Below are 18,282 nucleotides of genomic sequence, written 5' to 3' on the forward strand. Positions count from 1 at the left end.
AGTATTTACATAATGAGCTACATGAAATATAATCACAAGCTTATAAGAGCATAAGTGTGCATCTACCCCTGGGGGCACAAGCTGCAGCTGGCCTGCCTCTCTCCGCTGCTGACGGATCCTTCTGGACAGGCTTGAGGAGCGGCTGAGCCTCTAGAGCAAAAATAACCTACGCATGGAGCAGAGAACCGGATGAAGTGGGCCGGTATGAGGGGAAGGTGGGTGTATTTAATCCACCCTGAATTGGGCGATTTGTCAGTTACCTGTCGGACACGGTCCTCCTCTGTGATCTGTGATCGGGTTGTTGGGAAGTATGGCTTCCTGTCTGCAGTAAAAACCTTCCCAGCATTCTCCGCTGGGTTCAGTCAGCCCAGATCTGTCACAGTAATGACCGGCGGGGCATTGCAAACACTCCTCCTGTTAGAAAACAGTGTCTGTGGGCTTAACACGTGGAACCGAATTATGATAAAGTAGTGAATCTCATGCTAATACATGTACAGTGTACAGTAGAGAAATGTTTTTTACCGCTTTGACCAGTTTGGTTTTGTTACTGTAAGTGCCTTCTGGACAAGGCTGGGGTTCAGCTGTGCCTTGTAGACAAAAGTGACCTACAGGACAGGATCCTCCCTCTCCTTTACAAATAACAATCAATTAATCAGATTCCGACTTACAAAGATGAAAAAAATCATATGTGTGGAATGAGGGTGAGTAAATTATTACAGAATTTGCATTTTTGGTTTACGTTTTTTTTTTTTTGTATTTTATTCGTCATTATGGTACTGTTAAATGTGGTTCATTGATATAAACAGATAACAGCGATGTTGCTGTCTCATCACCTGCAGACTGTGTGAGAGGTTGAGGTGAGATGTTCCCTCGCGAGCAGTAATATCCTTCAGAACATTTTCCAGAGACAAAGGTGGAGTTCTGAAGAGAGCAGTAGTGTCCTGCATCACATTCCCTACACTGAGACATGGTGTTCAGGCCAGAATCAGGGCTGTATGTCCCTGCTGGACATGGTCTCCAGTCATACCCCGTTCCCTCAGGACAGTAGAAACCTATGGGCAAACAGATTAATCTGTAACAAAATCTGATTTTGATTCCGGTAAACTATGAATGTGTTTGTGTGATATATCTCCCATGTGGTGCTGTTTTCAATTTAAAGTCCCCATGAAATCAAAATCTTATGGTTTTTAGTATCAATGTTAATCTTAGGGATATTTATAAACTAGTGTGATCCAAAAACATTGACAACATTCATATTTGGAAGATTTAAGATAGATTTACTAAACGGGGCAAAATAGCACGAGAGCGCAATTTCAAAAAAGCGCCCATGGGAGTGGAATTTTCTGCGGGTGATTTACTAACAAGGCGCACATAAAAAAACAGCCGCAATATCTCATTCCCATAATTACCAACACAAACTACCAAGAGCAGCGCAAATTAGCACAGGTTTTAAGACATGCTTTTTTGGAACGTTAAATAAATCCGCAAATACCAGTACAATGGTAGCCTACTCCTCCCATAAAGTTTGCGTCTGAAGAGGAAACTCCTACAAATGCATATGCAATACGGTCAGTTGCAAAAACAGCTGTGTCCATGCCTTTTCAGCCCAAATTTCACTGCATGTCTTTAGCAAATACCAACAGTAGTTTTTTATGCCAAAAGAAGTGTCTGTGCTGCCGCAAGCTGTTAGTAAATCTTGCCCTTAGTCTTTCACCTCAATCAAAATGGATTAGCTATTTTTATGACATCATTCAGCACTTTAGCTCCTCGTCAAATTTTCCTTACCAATCAAGAGTTCTCTTGAATCTAGTGTCCACCCTGCTATTAGCTATTTTAAAAGGACAAGAGACACTCAATTTGTCCTGCCCTAATTTCGATGTGGAAATGACATCAATGCATCAAACAAAGCCAAGATTTCAAGGCCCTTCAGTGGCTCTTTGAGGAGTTATTTGGGCTTGATTTTGAAAATAGCTGAAAATATTTCTATAGTATGTGATGTGTATGCTGTGCACAGTATACAATTGCCTGTATAGAAGGGGATAGAAAATATCATCAGCCATGTTTTGCTTGAGTCATCAAAATCCAATTAAAAATCCAGTAATATATATGCTTTTATTTATTGTACAGAATGGTAGCCAGACCATTAATTAAACATGTACATTAAACATGTACTTTGGCCAGGACGTGTGACAATTGTTAATTGCTGCTTTAAAAATAAGCAGTGAGTTTGCAGTATGTACTGCAATGTATCCAGTAAGCAGCCCAACCAATAAAAGACAAAAGGACCAACCAGCTGGGCACATCAAGCGGATGCCATCCACACAGTACCAGCCAGCTGTGCAAGGCCAGCACTGTGATGCCTGAGTGACAGTAATAAAAGTCCCTGGATCACATGGCACAGGTTGAGTGGCTCCAGCAGGACAGTAATGACCCTCTGGGCAGACCTGGCCGGAGATCCCATCGGTGGGAGTGGGTGTCTTTGATTTCTCAGCACAATAAAACCTTTTGGGAAATATAATGCATTATGATGCTGGTTACATTCATCAGCTGTATTGCCGTAACAGATTGCATAAAATCTGGCTCATACCCATCCGAACAGTGTCCAGTGGGCTCAGTAAGACCAGTAGAAGCACAGTAAAACCCTCCAGGGCACGGCTGGCATTCCTCTGCGCTTCTGAGTCTTGTGCTGTTGGACCACGTGCCCACCGGACAGGGCACAGGATTGGCAGTGCCTGCAGTAAGAAAGTAACACAGTGTGTAAAAATTCTAATATCATCAATTGTACAAAATATCTCATAAGATTTTTACAACACCTTTAGAACAGTAGTGACCAAGTGGACATTCAGCACCCAAAAGACCGTCCACAGGGCTTGGTGAGACGGAGCCCTGTTTGCACCAGAAACCAGCCAGACAGAGTCCTACAAGTTAATTTAAGCACAGGGCTTATAATGCAAACATATGGGGAATCCACAAGTCACTACTGTGAAAGGATTAGCTGCATGTCAGTCTCACCTGTAGGTTCTTCTAGTCCCACAACTGGACAGAAATGCCCTGATGGACACAACAGACAGGCACTCTGGCTGTCCGTGCGCTCACTGGGGTTATAGGTGCCAGCTGGGCATGGAAATTGTTTGGCATAACCTGTTCCTTGAGGACAGTAATGTCCCTTTGGACAAGGCTGCAGGACAGACATATTTGCAGCTCCGAATGCCTCGTCACAATAAAAACCTGGTTAAGAAAAGGAATACATAATATAGGAAATATATCATATATCATATCAAATATAAGTGTCATATATTCGAAATAAAACGCAATGTTCTTTGGAGACAGCACAATCTTACCTGATGTACACATTGTACAGTTCACTTGTTTCTGTTTGTCCTGATATGTCCCGGAAGGACAAAGAATTGGGACAGGACTTCCTGTGGGACAATAATGACCGAGCAGACACAGCAAAGCTAGGCCATCCATCTGACCAGGGGGGCACCAGTAACCTACCAAAAAAGGCACAAGGACAAGGTGCAAAGGCTGAAAAGATATAGTGTTTGTTTTGTGTTTCACAAATGTATGGGTCTGCTTTATCAGATATGACTGAGGTATTGGACTGTGCTATGTCTCACTCTCACCCTCCCTGCAGGGGGCTGTAGGAGCTTGAAGACCTGTGGTTTCACAGTGGTAACCTGCTCTGCAGGGTCGACACAGGTCCTGGCTTACCAGACCTGCTACTGGGGAGAAAGTCCCTGCAGGACATGGCTCTGGAGCACTGGAGCCTTCATCTGGGAATAAAAGATTTGAACTTTTATTTTTAATTTTAAGTTTATTAAAGAACTGTTGAGACTGGTTTAAATGACATACAGTAAGTAAATCATTTTTATTACCACAGTAGGTTCCTGGAGGGCAAATATTTCCTGTGATACCATCTGTGGGTTTTGATGAAGTTGCTTCCCTAGTGCAGTAATACCCAGGAGAACATGGTCCACTTGGGAGGGCTAGACCTGATCATTTCAATCATTTCAGTTTCATTAACGCAACTGGGTTGAATAAAGAGACACATGCACTGCATGTGATAGTCACCTGTTGCATTGCAGAAGGCTCCTGGAGGGCAGGAAAGAGGTTCAGAGCTCCCTGATGGGCAGTAGAAGCCTTCCTGGCATCTACCCCCGGTGGAGGACGCAGGGCACAGACAGTTAGCATTTGTGTAGTTGTCCAGATCAAAGGGCTGAGCATTCCAGGCGGCAGATACACAGAACCATCCTAGATGATGATTTTTAGCATCAGGTCACTATAAAAATGATACATATTTTAACTGAAAACTGTCAGTTGATGTACTTACCAGCTTTACATTTCCCAGATACAGTAGCCAGTCTCTCTTTCTCACAGTAGTGTCCTGGAGGACAGGGCAGACAGCTGTCCAGGCTGTGGGTCATCGGCTCAGGGTTGTAATAGCCTCGTGGGCAGGGGAACTGGGTGGCGTGCTTTGTGCCTGAAAGCAAACACTTATACTGAGGTACAAAGATACAAAGATTATCCTGAGGACTGATGCTTCAAAACTGACGTCTGCATATCATCTGCATGTTAAAGATATAGTTGAACATTTTGCATTATACTCTTCTTATATCATCTTAAGGTGGCACTTTGGCACCTATTTAACTTAAATAACGGCCTGTTCCTCGCATTCTTCAAATCCTCATTATACGTTCTTTAAAAATATAACAGCATACAGGTTTGGAACAAACTAAGTGTGACGACCAATTCTTTTTTCATTTCTTATTCCTGTATTCATGAGATTTTTTCAAGAAGGACACAATAGTTTTTTTTACTAATTTGTACAGTAGTGGCCAAAAGTGATGTCCAACTTTGGACAATTGACATCTTTGCTCTTTATTATTATTTTCCGTGACCTTTTTCTATGCTTTTTCTATGCTTTGTTTTCAGTATATAATAAAATATAATTTTGTCCAATAAACACCTTATAAGTTTAGGGTTTTATCAATTTTTACATTTGGCAGACGCGTTTATCCAAAGCGACTTAAATTGCATTATATTATTCATTTGTTTCTGAGTACGTGCAACCCCTGGGATCGAACCCATGATCTTGGCATTGTTAGCGCTGTTCTCTAACCACTGAGCTAGAGGAAAGCTTTACCATGCTCTGCATATTTTGATACTCCACCCAAAATGAAAATTCTGTCATGAATTACTCCCGCCCCAAAGTTGTTCCAAACCTGTATACATTTCTGTATAAATTTCCTGTAAACACAGAAAGATATTTGGTAAAATGTTAGCAACTGACATTTCTGAGACATCATTGACTACCATAGTAGGAAAAATTAAAATTGGAGTTAAAGTTGACCTAGAACTGTTTGCTTTCCTACATTCTTCAGAATATCTCATTTTGTGTTCAACAGAACAAAAAAATCATACAATATTTTTTCCTACTATGGTAGGAAATGGTCAATGGTGTCCCAGAAATGTCAGTTGCTCACATTGTTCCAAATATCTTTCTTTGTGTTCAACAGAACAAAGAAATGTATACAGGTTTGGAATAACTTGAGGGTGAATAAAGGATGACAGAATTTTCAATTTTGGGTGGAATGTCCCTTTAATCTAACCTAAGGGTGTGTTTAAAGTAAATATTGTACAAATATGCCCCCGGACATCACTTTTAGCCACTACTGTAATTCAGTCTCATACCATCAGGGCAGTAGAATCCAGGAGGACAGGGGAACAGTGTGTATTTGCTGGTGCTCTCTGGGCAGTAGTATCCAGCATGGCATGGAGTACACTTAATCTGCCCTGTGAGGTTGGTATAAGTACCCGCAGGGCAGGGAACAGGGATGGCACTGCCAGTGGGGCAAAAGTGTGCTTGGGGACAGAGACCACCTTCAGAACCAGAACCTACACAAATCATAATACTAAAGTCAATACTATAGCACATACAGAACATCACAGATATACTGTACATCATACGACGATCAAACCTGTTGATGATGTTGACCCAGGAGGGCAGTAAAAACCTTCTTGGCACAGTCCAGATGGTCTGCTTAAGCCAACCGAACTGCAGAACTTCCCCGCAGGACACACAGTGCAACCGGAGCTTGTAGTTACATAAAGACTATGTAGACACATATTAAACTCTGTCAGTCATTTATCTAATCCAACTCTTCATCACACAGTCATTTTGTAAAGTACTTGAATGTGCAACACTATAAAGTACCTGTTTGAAAATGTGCCAAGCAGGCAGGGTAAAGGCAAACCCGTGCCCTCAGGACAGTAATGCCCCACAGGACACGGCCCACCCACCCCCGTGCTAATATTCGCATCGGGATTCTGAAAGTTTACACCTACGAAAGTCAAATGAGCATACATAAACCACATCATGAACATCATGATCTAAAAAAAGGATAATTACACTAAATATACTAAAAGTAGTTTGACATACCTGCTAGGCAAAAATACCCAGCCTGGCAGGGACCAGTGGGTTCAACTAGTCCCCAGTCTTCACAAAACATTCCTTAAAATGATAGGTGGGTATGATGAACATAATACTAGACCAATGCTATTAATACTGCCAATGGTGTAAGTAAAGCAGGGGCACTGCTCTCACCAGCTGAGCACAGTAAACACTGCTCTACTTGGCTTTGTCCTGCTTTGGGGCTGTATGTGCCTGGAGGGCAGGGGAGAATGTCATCCACTGTGCCCCCCAGGCAGTAATGTCCCTTGGGACACAACTGGAGCCCCTCGCCTTCCAAACACAGCCATCCGAGGGGGCAGTCACTGCATTGTGCAGCACCTGCATTCACAGCACACACATTAACAACAACGCAAGTTACTCTTGAGTTGACGATGCTAAATATAAGCTAAAGGAACAAATTAATCATTTTGCATGACTCAAGAAATTGTGGGCTTTATTACCTGTCCTGAGAAACATGCATAGACACTTTAGTGATAAAACTGATGGAGTAAATCCTGGATGTAGTTTAAGATCAAGTAAATATTGTGTACCTGAGCTATTTGAATACGTTCCATCAGGGCAATGCAGAGGTGAGGTGCATCCCTGTGGACAGTAATAACCAGCCGGACACCTGTTTCCTGTCGCCCCATCCTCAGGCATGGCAGTCTTGGCACCACCCGCACAATAAAACCCTGTATGTGACAGAGTAAAGAACTCCGGTCAGGTGTAAAAATAAACAGAATTCTGTAAGGATTTGATATTATGCATATTCACACCAGGAGCACATATTCCTGTTGGCTGAATGAGGCCAGAGCTATTGCAGAAGAAACCAGCAGGGCAAAGCCAACAGGACGACACGCTCTGAGCCCCAAGTGCGTTACTCCAAGTGCCAGGAGGACAGGGGAACTCATGTGGGTGTCTGGTGCCTGATGGACAATAATAACCTGCAGGACAAATGTCACCATACCTAGAGCTAACCTGTAAAAAAGACAGAAGAATCAATGATGGATTGTTGGGTTCAGAATGATTCCTACTGATCAGTGTAGTTTGTGGTTACCGGACTGGCTGTGTGAGATCCACCAGTGCAGTAAAAACCAGCTTCACAGGGTCCTTGAGGAGCAGTTAGTCCAGGTGAGTGGCAGTTCTGACCAGCATCACATGGGCCACAATGTTCCAAATCCTCCGCACCTGAACTTGCCGTGTACGTGCCCTTCACATATATAACAAACGAAAGATCAGATAAGCAAATCCAGTTTGGAGTACATTGAAAATAAAGCTGGATACTGACAGGAGGGCATGGGTGGGCAATTAAAGTTCCAGCCGGGCAGTAGTGTCCTGGTGGGCAGAGGGGCTGATGGGACAGGCCTGTCTTGTTGCACAGTCGCCCTGTTTGACACTCAATGCATGACTTGTAGCCTCTTCCCTAAAAAAAAAAAAGTTAGACTCTGAAACTGCATTCTCCCTAATGTAAATATTTAAAGGACATGGCTTACTGGTTGGAAAGTTCCCAGTGGGCAGGGTTCAGCCCTCACAGCTCCTTCTAAAGCATAATGTCCCTCCTCAGCTTCATGTTGGACGGGAGTGGCTGAACTTCCAATGCAGTAATAGCCAGCAAAACATGGACCAGTTGGGAATGTGGAGTTAGTTCCTAAACAATAAAAGCTGTAAAAACAAAGCACTTATAAGTGGAACTGGATTTAATTGGGTAAAAAATATTTAAAAAATCTGCCACAAGGGGTAAATATATATGTACACTATACATCTCAGAAAATGTGTATAATATTACTTTTATTTCACTTATTCCTTTTATTGAAATTATGACTTCTTGTGATCCTACCCTGGAGGACAGCTGACACACTGCTCTGCATGTTGGAGACCTGTACTGTTACTGTATGTTCCTGGAGGACAAGGCTGTGGGTAAACTGACTCTGATGGACAAAAACTGCCAGAAGGACACACACCGCCTTTAGGACCATCAGGAGGAATCTGTCAGAGTGGGAAAACAAAGCGTAAGTGTTAAAGTGGTAGTTCACCCAAAAAATGAAAATTCTGTCATCATTTACTCACCCTCTTGTCAATTCAAACCTTTATGACTTTCTATCTCCCGCACAACACAAAAGAAGATTTTTTGAAGAATGTTGGTAACCGAACAGCACTGGCCCCCATTCATTTCTATTGTATGGACACAAAATCAATGCAAGTGAATGGAGGCCAGTTAACAACATTCTTCAAAATATCTTCTTGTGTGTTCTGCGGAAGAAATAAAGTCATACAGGTTTGAAATGACAAGAGGGTGAGTAAATGATGATATTTTTTGGGAGTGTGAACTATCACTTTAAGAACCTTTAAAGGTCCAATGTATGAAATTTAGCAGCATCTAGTGGTGAGGTTGTGAATTGCAACCAACTGTCTACTCCACCCCTCCCCCTCCCTTTCAAAGCACTACGGCGGCACCTGACACAGTACTAAGTTGTCGTCACGTTTTCGATTCTTTGCCAAAGGAGATCATGTATACGAAACGCGCTCTCTAGCAGTTTGTCCGTTTAGGGCTACTGTAGAAACAACATGGTGAATTCCATGCAGGAATGTATGTCGATAGAAATAGCTCATTCTAAGATAATAAAAACACAACGCTTCATTATGTAAGGTCTTTATACACCTCTGAACACATAGATATGTATATAATATTGCATTTCTGTCACTAGATCCTCCCAAAAAATATACACAGCACTTTTAAAGGCAACAAAATTATTGTTTTAATCTAAAACATCTTACTGGACTTGTAGATGCTTGTCTACAGTAGAATCCTCCTTCACAGTTCCCCGTGGGCTCAGTTCTGCCCAGTCCTGTGCAGTATTTGCCTCCACTACAAGGGGTGCAATGTAATGCTTCACTTAGGCCAGGCCGGGATCCGTACATGCCTTCTGCGCATGGCTCTGGTGCTGAGCTCCCCTCAATACAATAGAAACCCTGACAGTAAAAGCAACAGAGAGGAAAGCATATGAACCACTTCAGACAAAAAGGCTTATGTTACACAAACATTTGAACATATATTGACCTGTGGACAGACTGTAGGAGTGTTTGTGGCCGGAGTAGGACAGAAGTATCCAGAGGGACACTTGACACAAGCTTCTCCACTATGGCCATATGAGTCATTCCTGAAGAAGCCTGTCTGGCACGGGAATGAGTTTGGATGTCCAGTACCAGGAGGACAGAAGTATCCATCAGGACAGTTTCCTGTCTGAGAGAATGGAATATTTGTTTAGGAATAATTCACCCGAAAGTTGACATTTAGTCATAATTTGATATATACAGTATATTATACATGATTATAATTACAGAGATATTCTTGTATTTTTTATATTATGAAATTGCTAGAGGCTCTAAGATTACAAAACTACACAAGACACCATTGACTACCATAGTAGGAAAAATCGCTTTGTTCTGTTGAACAAAAAAGAAGATATTTTGAAGAATGTAGGAAAGCAAACAGTTCTGGGGCACTTTTTGACTATCATTGTAATTTTCGTACTATGGTAGTCAATGAAGAACTGTTTGGTTACAAGAATTCTTCCAAATAGCTTTCTCTGTGTTCATCAGAACAAAGGACTCTATACAGATTTGGAACAACTTGGGGGTAAGTAAATGAAGACAGAATTTTTGGGTGAACCGTTCCTTTAATGTGAAGAATAAACCATATTTATTTTATTGGTTTTATAGATTTTTTTTAATTTATTAACCCTAGAGCAGCATACAGGAACAGTTTACACAACAGCTAAGCCATACTGGTTCAATAATAGCCTCTTCCTGAGGATTCTCTGTGTAACAGTATTTTCCCTCCGGACACTTGGTGCAGTCTGAGGGGTCACGTAGACCTGGCTGTCGACTGTAGGTTCCCTTGGGGCAAGGTACAGGATTAGGATCCTGAGTAGCGTGTAAATAATAGAAAATAAAATAATTGCTATGTTTCGAACCATTGATCATCTGACATGTTTGTCAACGATGGTCATGATGTCTCTGACCCTTGAAATGATACTTACAACATTTCCGCCCGGACAGTAGAAGCCTATTGGGCAGAATACTGCTGAGCGCTGGGGTTCTCGATCTAGACCCTGCGAGCAGAGAAAACCAGGAGGGCAGACCATTACTCTCAGCATGGCCTCCGCACTGGTGGTCTCATTGCTGCAATAGTGACCCGACAAACATGGCAGGCACTCCTCTGACCCTTTGTCCTAAGAGAAAAGAGAAAGATGGAACCGAGAGGTTTAGATGATGTATGAAGTTCACAGAGGGACACTTAAATTATTACAAATTGCAAACATGTATCAAAATTAGTGCTGTCAATCGTTTAAAAAAAATTAATCAGATTAATCAAACATTTTCTGTGATTAATCACGATTAATCACACATAACAATAATATTTTAAAATATACTTTTACATTTGAATAATTTCACATTTAATCTTCAAATTGATGTAGAAACAACATATTTCTTTAACAGCGTCATTTTATGAATGAAAGAAAACATTTTGATATTAGTACTGTAACTGATGTCTCTATTAAATTGATTGATTTTAACATTAACTACAGCCATTCAACAATATAATTGAGAGCTATCATGAAATATACAGAAATTGAAGGAAGTTCTCAAACACTTTACAGTCTTTAATGCTAAATTATCAATTAAATGCAGAAGAATTCTCATTAAAGCTTCAAAATCACATTGATTTCTTTTATTTTGTTCTTTGATTAACATTAGTGACAGGAGTCACAGCAGCACGTTTAAGAGCGCGGCCCCTTTAAGAGCTGTCTTAGTACGCAGATCTGACCGTCACCGCACTCCCATTTTCACAACTCTTTGCATTCATTTAAGATTTTATTTTACACTTTGAAGGCTTGCTAAAGAAAATGCTCGACAAAACGGGCTTTCTGACATAATCTTGTATGGTTTTATCCATTCAAGCACGAAAGAGAACTTAACACGGATGCGCTGTCTGACAGAGATTCACCGACGCAGCCTTCAGCCCGTGACTGTTTACACCAGACTGGACCTCGCGTTGCGTTTTGCCGCGTCCCACAGTTTAGAAGCTGTCTATTTTCATTGAACGCGTCGAAGCAACTGTTTCAAATCGCGCTTAAGTGGTTTAAAAGCCTGTACACGAATAACAGCGTGATTACATAATGTAACGCTAGACAAAGGATGTCAAAACAAACGGATGCTGCGTTAATTGCGTTAAATATTTTTCACGCGTTAATTTGAAAGATTTAATCGCATGCGTTAACGTTGACAGCCCTAATCAAAATACAATGAGCATTTATACATACAGAGTAACTTCCTGTTCCACAGACTTTTGGATTGATAGAGGCTGATTGTGGACAGAAGTAGCCAGCAGGACACGCCAAGCAATCCTCAGAGCTTTTCCCCGCTTTCTTTCGACGAAATGTTGCCCTGGACACACAGACAACATCGCAATGAACTCTTACCCCAGATTAACTTGATTCTTTGTAGTCAATGATTCTGCTACTTACGGTGGACAGGGGGATGGTTTAGATGTTCCTTCCTTACAGTAGTAGCCCTCCGGACAGATCTGACAATCCTCTTTTCCACCATTACCCATCTTTGTGCTGTACGTGCCTGGAGGGCATGGATGCTGTGAGCCATACAATGTACCTGTAAAGATACATGTGTATAGTGTACATAGAACCTAATGACAATTAAACATTTACATTTATGCATCTTACAATGCATTTTATACAAATAATTCAGCTCTTACATTTCATCAATACTGTATATTAAGAGTTAATTTGCAAAAAAAGATAAACACATAAGAAACAATACAAGGAGAAAAGATGATACTCGCATATGAATGCTTACTATGATGACCATAGGATTGAAAGCACTGCCATTTAGAAGTTAATTCTGATTTTTATAAAGGCATTGCTTGTTTGTTTACTTCAGAATTGGCTTCTAAAGCTAAAAAGTTGCAAAATTTGCAAAACAAACTTGAAAATTATAGCTTGCATTTAGCATGATTTGAAATTTAATGTTGACAAACAGTTTTGAAGCTGTTTCCTCATTCAGCTTAATAGAAAGAAGCTGTACTTGTACTTGCTTAAAGGGATACTTCACCCAAAAATGAAAAGTCTGTCATCATTTACCCACCTTCGAGTTGTTCCAAATGTGTATAAATTTCTTTGTTCTGATGAACACAGAGAAAAATATTTGGAATAATGCTTATAACCAAACAGATCTCAACACCCATTGACTACCTTAGTAGGAAAAAAACAATTGTAGTCAAAAGTGCCCCAGAACTGTTTGCTGTCCTACATTCTTCAAAATGTCTTGTGTTCAACAGAACAAAAAAATGATAGAGTAATTTTTCCTACTATGGGAGCAGTTGCAGTTGTTCACAAAAAGCTTACACACGGTGACATCCTTTATGAAAAAATAACCATGGTTTTACTACAGTTAAAACCAAAAAACATGATTACTGTTGTAAAACCTGGTGATTTTTTCATAAAGGATGTCACTGTGTGAAAGCTTTTTGTGAACAGCTGCAAACAATTGCAAAACTGCAAATCATGTTTTATTGGAGGTGAAAAAAGAACATTTAGGTCAAAAGCTCCAGTACCTTCAGGACAATAGTGTCCAGAGTTGCATCTCCCAGAGGGGGCACCCACTCCTGCTAAGCAGTACCAGCCTCGTGGACACAGACGGCACTCGCTTTCTGACTCCAGCCCACTTCGATCGCTCCAGGTACCAGCAGGACACTTATGCTGAGTGGAGAACATAGTGCCCGTGGGGCAGTAATGTCCAGGAAAGCAGAGAAGTGGTGGTCTTTGGATGCCACCAGTGCCTAAAAGATAAAAATTGTTAATCGGAGTGAAATGTATGTATGTTTATGATAGAATAAAAGGTCTGTGTCTCTGTAGCTCAACTGGTAGAGCATGGCATTAGCAACGGCAAGCTTGTGAGGCTGGTACCTCGAAAGCAGGCATAACGTGCAGGGCACAGCTGGCACTGGGAGAGGTCAGTGAGGTCGGTGCGGTTGCTAAGTGTACCAGGAGGGCAGGCATTGGATGGGTCATTTGGTCGAGCAGAACCTGGTGGACAAACAAACCTAAAAATATAATGAGAAGCTAAGTAGATTTTCAAACATACAATATCGAGGGAATTCTAAAAACTGTGAAAGGCACTAACCCTGGCATACAATCCACATCAGGAAACTTCAGTGCTACTTGGGTACATGCTTTGCCCGGGTAGCAAGGCCTGCAGTCTGTCAAAGCATCCTGCCCCTCCAGAGGGTTAAATGTGCCTGGCCGACAGGACATTGGGTCACTTGTTCCTTCTGGACAGTAAAAGCCTGGTGGACACTTTAAACAGTCTTTAACACCTACGGTAATACAGATTAAGAAAATTGAGACTGAATTAATACAAGTCATTTATATAGATATTTTTAAAGAACACTAAAGGAATTCTACTTAGGGCTCCTTGGTGAGGGGTGAAGGTTCCTTGTGGGCATAATATCTCACTAAGTGTTCCCGCTGGACAGTATCTCCCGCGAGCACAAAGCAAACCAGGACCTGCAGAACCTACAAACCAAAACAGGTTTTAATTATATTAGAGGTCAGTAAACAAATATAGAACATATACTGTATAGTACAGCATTTAAATATGGTATATTCTTTTATTTAAAGGGATAGTTCATCCTAAAATATTGTCATAATTTACTTACTGTGAATTGTTTCAAATTTGTATACATTTCTTAAATAAGCTATTTTGAAGAATGTGGGAAAACAAACAGTTCTGGGGCACCATTGACTACCATAGTACCATTTTTTCCAATAGTCAGCAGTGCCCAAGAACTGTTTAGTTACAAACATTCTTCAAAATATCTTTCTTTGTGTTCAGCAGAACAACAAAATGTAGGGTGAATAAATGATGACAGAATTTTCATTTTTGGGTGAACTGTCCCTTTAAGCAACAACTTCAGATCTCAGGCAGAGCTATGTTAAACTATAAGACTCTGATTATATCTCTGATTATAAGTATAAGGACATGTTTTTAGATTGACAGATCTATTTTTCTTACATTTTGTAAAATAACTTGTTATGCACTAGAAACCAAATCATATACTTTCGGATAATTCATGAGTGAACTCCTTTTGTATGCATTTATCAACTAAAGAGAGAATATTAAAGGGTATCAGCTTCTAAAAACATTGTAAAGAAATTTTTCCATCTTCTCTCCGCTCCTCACCCACATCACACACTCTCTACATTACACAATCAACTGCACGTTACAGGCAGGAAACAGCTGACAACAGGAAACATGTAGGTTTAAAAATGACATTGTATTGCCAACTGTGTTCTTATTACATGATTAGATTTGACTATCTAACGTACAAAACATTTAAATGGAAACATAAAGACCTTTTACAGATATAAAAAAATGCATATGTGTTACAGGTTCATGTCCCTACCTGTGGGGCAGAAGCGACCCTCTGTGCATCTCTTGCAAGCTGCCCTACTTGTCTGACCCAGTTGTCCTCCTGCAGTTCCAGCCGGGCAAGGTGACCCATGCGGCACGCCCGTGCCCTCCTCACAGTAATACCCTTGTGGGCACAGAAACTGAGAACTCGGTCTGCGAGAGGTGCCCTCCAAACAGTAAAACCCTAAAATGAAAAGCACATTTCAACTATAATGATACATATGACAATTTCATAACAAAATGAGCAAATAGCTCTCATGTAAAATGAAATCTGAATATAATTTAACGTGTGCAAAAAAGAAGTACCTGCAGGACAGATAGCACAGTCCCTTTCTCTCTGAAGCCCCTCCTTCGGTCCATAGGTTCCTGCTGGACATTGTATCGCAATGTTTGCAACACAATAATGTCCTGCCAAATAACAGCAAAATTTGGAACCCAGCTTCAAATAACAAAATTAAACCAACCCAACATGAGATGATAACTCACCAACAGGACATACAACACAGTCTGATCTCTCTCCATCTCTGTATGTCCCGGGTGGACAGGAGATGAGCTGTCTTGACCTCTGACCCAGCTGAGACTGCCCCTTTGACCCAGATGGAGTCACTGTAATCTTGCAGGCCGGACCATTGCATTTTTTACATTCATTCTGGCCTGAGATGTCTGAATAGTGGCCCACAGGACAAGGCAGAGGTTCAGACATCTTTTTGTAGGGACAGTAGGTTCCTAAAGGAGGACATGTGCAACAGCAAATTAATCAGATCAGATATTTGGAGATTTTTGAGCATTCTTGTTTCTTTAAGTGTGTGTTTGTAGGGTAGAGATGGGGTTGTGATTCACTTTTGTGACATAGACGTTTGTGTTTATTTTGACTTTAGCAGGTGCAAGCAAGACAAAATGTATTTGAATTAAACATGTGAGCGTATGTTTTACCTGCCGGACACAACTGACACTGGGCACTGCAGAGAGTTGAGTAATAGCCTTCAGCACAGTCAACACACACAGTCTGGTTCAAGTTGGGTTCTTCCCCTGGTCCACACTGAAAATGTATATAAAAATATATACATTTTGTTTCTATTAATCTGTAAAACACCACTTTACCAAGTTTTTATAAAACATTAACATTTGGGCATTTTTTTCCCAATGTGACAATAGTGAGAAAAACAATAAAGCTTACAAGAGGGTTGGGGTGCCGTGTGCAATGGGCACGTAATGTCGGGTCGATGGACGGGCCCCCGCCTGCGTTGGCATATCAACTGCCTGGAGTTGTTGGCTGTGCTGCTTGCACTGAAGAGGACGCAACCTCTCGTGCAGGACAATCACGTGCTGGTCCAGTCGGACAGCACAACTACCGTGGCGTATATTAACCATCAGGTGGCATTCGCTCACGACAGTTACCACAACTCGCCCAACTCCTCCTCCTGTGGAGTCAACAGGTGACGAAGTCCCTGCATACCACACACATCCCGGGCAACCTGAACCAGACAGCCGATGCGCTCTCTCGTCAGTTGACACCTCGCGGAGAGTGGCGACTCCACCCCCGTGTAGTCCAGCTCATTTGGGTGCAGTTCAAGCAGGCACAGGTATACCTGTTCGCCTCCCTGGACACCACCCATTGCAGGCTATGGTACTCCCTGCCCGAGGCCCCCCTCGGCACGGATGCCCTAGCGCACAGCTGGCCGCGGGGCAAGCGGAAGTACGCCTTCCCCCCAGTGAGCCTCATTGCACAGGTCCTGTGCAAGGTCAGGGAAGAGAAGCATCAAGTGCTACTTGTTGCGCTGTACTGGCCCAACCGCACTTGGTTCTCGGAGCTAATGCTCCTGATGACAACTCCCCCTGGCCGATTGCCCTGAAGAAGGACCTTCTTTCGCAGGGGAAGGGCATGTTGTGGCATCCAAGACCAGACCTCTGGAATCTCCATGTCTGGCTCCTGGACGGAACGAGGAGATCCTGAGGTGGCCTACCCCCTGCGGTGGTTGAGATCATCACTCAGGCTAGGGCTCCTGCCACTAGGCGGCTGTACGCCTTTAAGTGGTGCCTCTTCTCGTCCTGGTGCTCTTCTCGAGGAGAAGACCCGCGGAGTTGCTCGATCGGGAATGTGTTGTCCTTCCTACAAGAGAGACTTGAGAGTAATCTCTCCCCTTCCACACTGAAGTGTATGTAGTCGCCATTGCCGCTCAACACGAACCAGTAACTGGGAAGTCTCTGGGACAGCACAACCTGATCATTAGGTTCCTAAGGGGCGCGAGAAAGCGGAATCGGCCTCGTCCGCCCTCCGTACCCTCTTGGGACCTCGATGTGGTCCTGGCGGGCCTCCAGAGGCCCCCTTTCGAGCCCCTGCAGGATGCCGCTCTTTCTCATCTTACGATGAAGACGGTTCTCCTGGTGGCGCTCGCCTCCATCAAGACTGTAGGGGACCTACAAGCATTCTCTGTGTCAACTGATTGCCTAGAGTTCGGGCCTGGAGACTCTCACGTTATCCTGAGACCCCGGCCCGGCTACGTGCCCAAAGTTCCCACCACTCCCTTTCGAGACCAGGTGGTGAACTTGCAGGCACTCCCCACTGGGGAGGAAGACCCAACCCCATCCGCGTTGTGTCCAGTACTCGCGGTGCGCCTCTACTTGGACCTCACACAGAGCTTTAGGAGCTCTGAGCAGCTCTTTGTCTGTTCTGGAGGTCAGCAAAAGGGGGAGGGTTGTCTCCAAACAGAGATTGGTGCACTGGATCGTGGACACCATCGCTATGGCGTACCGGTCCCAAGATCCCGTGCCCACCGTGCCCAATGGTAGTGAGGGCACACTCCACCGGGGTGTAACCTCCTCGTGGGCACTGGCTCAGGGCGCCTCTCTGGCACGCATCTGCAGAGCTGTGGGTTGGGCTACGCCCAATACCTTCGCAAGGTTCTACAGCCTCCGCGTGGAACCGGTGTCAGCCCGAGTCTTGCATGGTACCAACAGGTGAGACCGGCGACCGGTAGGGCGTACACCTGCGAAAGTGCCTTCCCCCCTCCTAGGTGGGTCAGTGTGCTATTTCTGCCTCGCTTCTTTCCCCACCGGGTGAAGAATAGGCATTCCATCCATCACTAAGCACTTCCTGGTGGCAGGCTGGGCAGAGCAGCGGAGTTATCTAGCGCATAACTCTAACCGGACCTAGTGCCCCACACGAAGTAACCCCCCCAAGCAGGGTGGTTCCGTCTGATGTATCTTTATGATCTGGTTCCCATCTTGGTAACCCATGACCTCCCCTAGGTTGACCTCCACCTCGCGGTACCCCATTCAGTCCGCACATTCCTTCCATGAGATCTCCCCTGCCGGCAAGACCATGTTGGTGTCTCCAC

At 43.1% G+C, this 18,282-nt stretch overlaps 1 protein-coding gene across 1 annotated transcript; it reads right to left on the minus strand.

Annotated features, from left to right (window-relative positions):
• Positions 1-62: 62 nt before the first annotated feature.
• On the minus strand, positions 63-17,683 carry LOC130564468 (multiple epidermal growth factor-like domains protein 6). Its single transcript, XM_057350549.1, has 37 exons — positions 17,567-17,683; positions 15,878-15,983; positions 15,431-15,670; positions 15,251-15,310; positions 14,937-15,128; positions 13,665-13,847; positions 13,438-13,557; positions 13,086-13,310; positions 11,983-12,124; positions 11,779-11,902; positions 10,495-10,686; positions 9,513-9,695; positions 9,230-9,424; positions 8,292-8,440; positions 7,948-8,116; positions 7,743-7,877; positions 7,512-7,664; positions 7,231-7,432; positions 7,006-7,146; positions 6,608-6,793; positions 6,443-6,514; positions 6,218-6,344; positions 5,982-6,115; positions 5,695-5,898; positions 4,334-4,483; positions 4,075-4,254; positions 3,879-3,995; positions 3,627-3,776; positions 3,342-3,494; positions 3,013-3,228; positions 2,814-2,918; positions 2,588-2,732; positions 2,291-2,502; positions 834-1,052; positions 523-629; positions 261-414; positions 63-166 (listed from the first exon to the last, which is right to left on the minus strand). The coding sequence occupies exons 1-37, from the start codon at positions 17,681-17,683 to the stop codon at positions 63-65; spliced, it is 5,763 nt and encodes a 1,920-aa protein (XP_057206532.1).
• Positions 17,684-18,282: the final 599 nt, after the last annotated feature.

This window comes from Triplophysa rosa, linkage group LG14, assembly GCF_024868665.1.
Source record: "Triplophysa rosa linkage group LG14, Trosa_1v2, whole genome shotgun sequence".
Lineage (NCBI taxonomy): Eukaryota > Metazoa > Chordata > Actinopteri > Cypriniformes > Nemacheilidae > Triplophysa > Triplophysa rosa.

What these genes read in the sequence shown, in the direction of transcription:
- LOC130564468 (XM_057350549.1), bottom strand. Translation starts at nt 17,683, where the DNA reads ATGGTGTCCACGATCCAGTGCACCAATCTCTGTTTGGAGACAACCCTC. An exon ending in GTGTCAGTTGTGTCCGGCAG is followed by an intron (nt 15,671 to 15,877) that starts GTAAAACATACG and finishes GTCCTCCTTTAG; the next exon opens with GAACCTACTGTCCCTACAAA. An exon ending in TGTGTCAGCTGTCCTCCAGG is followed by an intron (nt 8,117 to 8,291) that starts GTAGGATCACAA and finishes TTGTTTTTACAG; the next exon opens with CTTTTATTGTTTAGGAACTA.